Here is a 7,631-nt window from a genome sequence, read left to right as displayed (position 1 = left end):
ACATTGTTATAACTAACTTAAGTCACACGATAACCTTCTTTTACATGAGTAAGAAAACTAAACATTTTTTAAAAATAATTCTTTATAAAGTGTGTCGACAAAATTCTTATCATGTCTCCTATCGCAGGTCTGTTGGAAGAGATTTCTTAAGAAATAAGCAGAACCTATGTAATTTTGTTTCTCATGTTTATCATTCTCGATGTTTTCTGTGTACATAAGTTAATTAGTAAATAAGTAAAGTTCTTTTAATTATATTTTTCTTCATACAGATTATATCTCTTAATTTTGCGATTCATCTTTCAGGAACTGAAGCAAAATCACCAGGTACGAAATTGCTGTTGCAAGCATCTGCAAAAATAATACTGTGGTTAGTTTAAACCATCATGATAAGAGCGTGGGTTTTCACATATCACTATCACTACATAGTATAAAATGAAGTCGCTATTTTAGCCTGTTTGTCTGTATGCTTAAATCTTTAAAATTACGCAACGGATTTTGATGCGTTTTTTTGTAACAGGTAGAGTGATTCAAGAGGAAGGTTTTTATGTATAATTTTGCACCCGTGCGAAGCCGGGGCGGGTCGCTAGTAGTTAATAATTAAAGTTTTCACTTACTGTTATCAAAAGGTTTCGATTCAAAGTGCAAAAGGACATTGTTTTGTAGCAGACAGGGTGGAGCATCAGCTCACGGGAGAAGAGGTCCAGGCGGGCAGCGAGCTCGCCCTTCGTTGGGCACACAGTCAGCATCCTACGCACTATTGTTTCTGTTCTTTGACCCTGCATTTAGAAAATAAAATGTATTAATTACTTACATACATATAATCACGTCTATATCCCTTGCGGGGTAGATACAGCCAAAGGTTTAATGATATAATTGAGATTCAAATAGTGACAGGTTGCTAGCCTGTCGCCTAAAAGAAGAATCCCAAGTTTATAAGCCTTGTTTATAATATTTTATCCCTTAGTCGCCTTTTACGACATCCATGAGGAAGAGATGGAGTGGTCCTATTCTTTTTTCTATTGGTGCCGGGATGGAATTAAGATTCAAATACTGAGAAGTTGCGAACACGTTTCGTTTTATCTCTGCTTCCGAGATCACCTTTAATGACTTGAATAATCCTCAGAGAAACTTATAAAGCAGCTAAATGTAATCACCTCTGCAGCAGTATAATGACACGGCTCCACTAACGCAATAATCCTTAGCAAATTAACAAATCCCCAGATCAAACATTGGATGGCTATCAAAGAAGCGCGGATGTCTGACACTCTATCGTATACAACTGTAAGAGAGAGTGAAATGTTTTGAAAAGGTCAATTCTATAAGTGTATCAAAAAGAAATTCTTCTCGTGTAACTTGCAAGATCTTCTCACATTATACATAACTGAACATACGTACAGTCACGTCTGTATCCTTTGCGGGGAAGACAGAGCCAACTGTCTTGGAAAAACTTGTATTGAAGACGTGATTATATGTATGTATGTATTTTTTGTGCTCTAAATAAATATTTCTTATTTCTCATTTCTTAATATACCTAATTTGTGAAGTGAATAATAACGCGAACAGAAAATGATATGTCTTATCAAAATTCGCTTACCAAATTCGCAAAAGCTATAGAACGGGGTAACGATAAGATGTATCATAATGGATAGCAGTATAAAGATTAAGGAAATGTTGTAATAATTGTTGAACTGATGCACCACCTCGCAGAGAAAACAGCGCAGAGAAGCTATACGGTGCACGGCATCAGGCAGGGGAACTATGAGACGAGGTTCCCCATTTGCTGCAAAGTATAATATATAGAGATTTCTTTTGAAATAAGTAGCACCTTTGTACTATAATAACTGTATTGAATGCTCCTGTTTATAATTTCGTGTACATAAATAAATAAATATAATAATAGTATAATTTATGAGCAACCACAGATTTAGACTCGAGTAAATGGAAACTAGCTAAATTGTCTGATCGAGTTCATAGAATAAGTTTTACCAGATTTCCTCACGATAACTCCTTCCTTGGGCTCAGCTTCAGCATTAGCCGGAGCCACTTGTATCGCCAAAATATTCAGTGTGTCTAAATTCATCACTTTTTGAACTGAAAAAAAGTAATTAAATACATACGGGACAAATTACACAGATTGAGTTAGCCTCGATGTAAGTTCGAGACTTGTGTTACGAAATACTATTATAACTCAACGATACTATATTTTATAATAAATTCATATATAGATAAACATCCAAGACCCAGGCCAATTAGAAAAAGTTCGTTTGTCATCATGCCCTGGCCGGGATTCAAACCCGGGACCTCCGGTGTCACAGACAAGCGTAATACCGCTGCGCCACAGAGGCCGTCAAGTGTTTAGTGATTATACAACGCAGCAGAATTATATCATAGAGATTCAATACTCCTTCAATTACTTACACCGCCACTAAGCGTTAAACTTAGTTCCAGATATATTATTTTGATATGGTTATACGAATAAATTCATAATTGATTCTTATGGATTTCTATTAATTCTCCACACGCACACCTTCAAGATATTTCAAGGCAACCCTGCCAGGATGACTAAGTCAGCAATGTAAATTATTGCAGTGTGTAAGGAAATGTCGCGGTAATATGTTGAATTAGCCACATTCTTCACCTCCCCTGAAAGTTTACCATGACAGCAGTAATTGAAGAAACGTTGGGCTGATAAATGATATGATAAATCAGTTTTTCAACAAACTGTCTTCCATCTTTTTCACCCTCTGTCACAATGTTTCGAAGCCTGAGATCCATATAGCTTTTGAACCAATATCCATACATACATACATACATACATATGATCACGTCTTTATCCCTTACGGGGTAGACAGAGCCAACAGTCTTGAAAAGACTGATAGACCACGTTCCGCTGTTTGGCTTAATGATAGAATTGAGATTCAAATAGTGACGGGTTGCTAGCCCATCGCCTAAAAGAATCCCAAGTTTATAAGCCTATCCCTTAGTCGCCTTTTACGACATCCATGGGAAAGAGATGGTGTGGTCCTATTCTTTTTTTTATTGGTGCCGGGAACCAAACGGCAGTGCCGGGAACCACACGGCATAAATATACGACACCAACACACACACACACGACAACCATCATTCAAGAGGTATAAAACATACCAAACGGGTCGGATACATGTTGGGCAGCATAATCCAGAACGTTGTTTATAGCTTTGAACCTTAAATACACCGACATAGAGATGAAAGCAAACTGTACATCCTGAATCATCACCGGAAACCAAATTAGATAAAAGAGCAGGATCGGTACCGCCTCCTTCCCTGAGGAATGAATAATTGAGAAGTTAATCCCACATACATACATACATATGGTCACGTCTATATCCCTTGCGGGGTAGACAGAACCAACAGTCCTGAAAAGACTGAATGGCCACGTTCAGCTATTTGGTTTAATGATAGAGTTGAGATTCAAATAGTGACAGGTTGCTAGCCCATCGCCCAAAAAAGAATCCCAAGTTTATAAGCCCCCTTAGTCGCCTTTTACGACATCCATGGGAGAGTGATGGAGTGGTCCTATTCTTTTTTTCTATTTGGTGCCGGGAACCACACGGCACTAATCTTAATCCCAATTTCAACTAATCTATACTAATATTATAAAGCTGATATTATGTTTGTTTGTTCTTTTGTTTGTTGTTTGTTCTTCCCTTATAAACATACATACATACATATAATCACGTCTATATCCCTTGCGGGGTAGACAGAGCCAACAGTCTTGAAAAGACTGATAGGCCACGTTCAACTGTTTGGCTTTATGACAGAATTGAATTCAAATGAACGAGATGGAGTGATTTATATTATAAAGATGCCTATTATCTATTTTTTTTATTGGTGCCGGGATCCACACGGCTTAACTAACTTCCCTTATAAAAGAAAGAACAAAATCATTAAGAGGAATAAATGAATAATGATCGGACTGTTCCATAGCTAGACTTACATTCCTTATTGTCAACTATTGCTTTCACAGCGGCTTCGCAGAATTCATCAAGAGCTTTGACGAAGAAAATGCAAGAGAACAAAATAAGGGCAGGCCACAATTTATATTCCTTCTCGTGTGAGTATTGAGCGCATATACTCTTATCCACCTGTAAACGGACAAGACTTGAATTTTATTCTTAGGACAAAATGCCATTATACCGATCTCCTGTTTGGTTTCCTTCCACCCAAAGGTTGACTGGAAGAGATTGCTTTAGCGATAAGTCCGCCTTTGTACCATCTATATCTGCTTTGTGTTGTTTTGTATGTTTTCTATTATGGTGCAATAAAGAGTTTTATCTATCTATCTATCTATACCTAACAACTCTAAAAATAAATCGATATAAAACATCTTTTTGTACTTTTTATCTCGTAAATATAAGGAATATTCCCTTACTGGTGTATAATTCTCTATCTCATCTTTATTTGTTACATACATACTTATGATCACGTCTTTTTCCCTTGTAGGGAAGACAGAGCCAAAAGTCTTGAAAAGACATAAAGGCCACGTTCAGATGTTTGGCTTTATGATATGAGATAAACGTGGCCTTTCAATTTTTTCGAGACAGTTAGCTCTGTCCACCCCCGAAGGGTGTGACTTTACGTATGTATCTTTTAAAAATCAAAGAGTTAATGGCGACATATCCCCACATACTCACCGTGGCAATGGTATTCATTAATTTAAGCACCTTTTTCATACGACTAGGTGCTTCATAAACAGCAATACTTGCCGTGATAGTGAGAAGCATTCTGGTACTAAATGTTACAACTCGTGACAAGTGTGTGGAGAAATGGACGGACCGAAGCCCTGCCAGCGCATTGATGAATGATGAAACTGCTGATAAAATATAACCGTTTCCTCAGAAACTGAGATAATAATAAAATAATAAGAATTATGTTTATTTCCGTACCATAATCAACAATCAAAGCTGTTACAATTATCTATACTAATATTATTAAGCTGAAGAGATTGTTTGGTTATTTGTTTGAACTCGCTAATCTAAGGAACTACTGGTTCGAATTGAAAAATTCATTTTGTGTTGAATCACATCACGCTGCAACTATAAGGAGCGAAGAAATAATGGAAAATGTGAAAAAAATGGGGTAAATTATTCATCCTTGAGGGATATATACTAATAAGGGAAAAAAACTATTCCAAGCGGACGAAGTCGCGGGTTCAGCTAGTGCCTTATAAAAATTGTGGGAACAAGCTATTGTTATACTTACCAAGTATATATAAGCAAGGCATTTAAACAAAGAAACTAAACATTATGGCGTACACCATAAATATATTTTTTTAATGTTTCTACCTCAATAATGTTTGTGTTATAGGGCTGAGGTCTAAAAGTTTATAGCCTTTCTTTCTCTTGTTTCTTCTATGTCCACTTTTTTTAATCTACTTTTTGGATAGTCTGTATTTTAAGAAGATATGTATTTGACTTTTTCTCTAGTTAGAGGGAAGACCTGTCAAATTTTATCTAACCACAGTCCGTTTGATGCAGCAATCACCTTTACCTCTTCAATATTAAGAACTCCATGCTCAACTCAACTTAACTCATAGTAGTAGTTATATAGACATAACACACGAATTCTATATGGCATTCAATACTTTTTATACTAATCGAAATGGTCACAGATAATCTTAATGAGTATTCCAGATTAAGTAACTTACCGATAATAGTCATCAATGTGTAACTGTATATACACATAGGAATAGACAGAGAGACGACATAACCATTGCCTTGAGACTTGAACCGCAGAGGAGCTACTCCGAAGACGCTCGACACCTGAAACAGTGAAGGTCTGACCAACAAAATTTGTTCTAATAAATTTATGTACAAATAGGCACTTTGCCGTGTGGTTCCCGGCACTTATTAAAAAAAGAATAGGACCACTCCATCTCTTTTCCATGGATGTCGTGAAAGGTGACTAAGGGATAGGCTTACAAACTTGAGATTCTATTTTAGGCGATGGGCTAGCAACCTGTCGCTATTTGAATCTCAATTCTATCATTAAGCCAAATAGCTGAACGTGGCCTATCAGTCTTTTCAAGACTGTTGGCTCTGTCTACCCCGCAAGGGATATAGACATGATTATTTTATGTATGTATGTAGCTATATTATGGAATCACATTGAAGTTCTTACCCTAAGTAGGAAGGCGTAGGCACCGCTCACAAAGTACTGTTCACTTTCAGGCTGGTGTGGTGGTGAGACTGATTTTTTAGGCTTTGCCGTATCCATTTCTAGAATAAATATCTTGTCTATTTTAAGCTAATGTTTGCAACATCCGAAAGGGTAAATATGAAGATCTGTTATACATAATATTTAAGACCTTGTTGTACTCATATTATGCAAATAAAAGTTTGAATTTGAATTTGAACTTAAGCAGGTATAGCCAATGATGATATAAGCTATCCAAGTCCATAAATGTTTTTACGATAGTGACACGTGGCCAGTTGGAAACGGCACAAGGTTAACCTGCGCACTATGAAGATGTAAATGCTGCGCAGAAGTTCGTCGTCATTCTTTCATAAAAGTAGCTATTTCTCTGAATACCTTGAGAATAAGTTTCTCAATAAGGTAAGCAAGTGTCATAGAAATATTGAAAGGAGAGTGAACGCGAGGAACATGGTGAATGGAGCTTTGCATGCCTTTATGAGCAGTCAGTAACTATCCAAAAAGGCTCTACTGGACATTAATGTATGGGAGTGAAAGTTGGGTATGGCAAAAGAAGTACGAAAGCAGAATAAATGCAGTGAAAATGAGAGCGTTAAGGAGTATGATGGGTTGGAATATTCCTAATAACACTCACTTTTTATGTATCTATCTTCGACATAGTTTCCAAATCTTTACCTGTTTAATATAAAACTCGAATGTGTTTAAAACACACGAGCATAAAAAATGGACAACGTAGGTTAATGTTATGTTTTATGTACTAATAAGTAATTTATATGTACAGTACTATGTAATTGGATGGCTTATTTGTTTGAAAATTCTACTACAGTTTGAAATAGATGCAGTAATTAGTAGGCTTTGGATTCATGGAATTCAGTCTGAATCATAAAATATAATAATACTTACATAGTACAGAATGGAATCTAGGGACTAATTTATTACATCGAAAGACACAAATCGATGTTTGTCACATCGAAAACGTAAAATCGGGGGGTTGTAGAGGCAAAGTTGTACTACTAACACTCCTCCACTAGACTTTTTAATAAGAAATTATGAAGAAAATTTTTGAGATTGGTATTTTTCATACTCTTTAATAGTGATAGATTATGATCTTGCAATAAAACTGAGGAAGTATTTTCATCAAATTATAGCAATCTGAATAATATAAGTTTGTTTATATTTTCTTTATGTTAAGATGTGTGGGTTTATTTAAGATCCCATCTTATACCTTGAATTCATTATTAATTTTTTTCGTAGGAAAAGACAGTTCTTTACGAAAATAAAATAGCTTCATAAAATATTGTCACGCGTCGACAACGATAAAAATTAGTGCATGAATAAAAGTCTCTCTGAATCATTGAAAAAGTATAAGGCTTTTTCGATAAGACATTTATTTAAAAAAAACCTTTATAGTTAGTAAAGGTTTAAGTACCTACTTAGCC

The 7,631-nt window shown here is 35.9% G+C and overlaps 1 protein-coding gene across 1 annotated transcript; it reads right to left on the bottom strand.

Moving 5' to 3' along the window:
* Positions 1–279: 279 nt before the first annotated feature.
* LOC106133192 (uncharacterized) lies at positions 280–4,763 on the bottom strand. Its single transcript, XM_013332839.2, has 6 exons — positions 4,674–4,763; positions 3,977–4,124; positions 3,145–3,303; positions 1,987–2,091; positions 1,155–1,279; positions 280–348 (listed from the first exon to the last, which is right to left on the bottom strand). The coding sequence occupies exons 1-6, from the start codon at positions 4,761–4,763 to the stop codon at positions 280–282; spliced, it is 696 nt and encodes a 231-aa protein (XP_013188293.2).
* Between the last annotated feature and the right edge of the window lie 2,868 nt (positions 4,764–7,631).

The sequence above is a fragment of the Amyelois transitella genome, chromosome 22 (genome assembly GCF_032362555.1).
Source record: "Amyelois transitella isolate CPQ chromosome 22, ilAmyTran1.1, whole genome shotgun sequence".
Taxonomy (NCBI): domain Eukaryota; kingdom Metazoa; phylum Arthropoda; class Insecta; order Lepidoptera; family Pyralidae; genus Amyelois; species Amyelois transitella.
The sequence above is the reverse complement of the archived record's forward strand: the minus strand, read 5'-3'. Positions and strand labels throughout refer to the sequence as shown.

Coding starts and splice junctions, on each gene's coding strand:
- LOC106133192 (XM_013332839.2), bottom strand. CDS start 4,763: ATGCTTCTCACTATCACGGCAAGTATTGCTGTTTATGAAGCACCTAGT. Junction 4,125..4,673: donor TAATGAATACCATTGCCACG/GTGAGTATGTGG, acceptor GTCCGTTTACAG/GTGGATAAGAGTATATGCGC. Junction 3,304..3,976: donor AATAGTTGACAATAAGGAAT/GTAAGTCTAGCT, acceptor TTCATTCCTCAG/GGAAGGAGGCGGTACCGATC.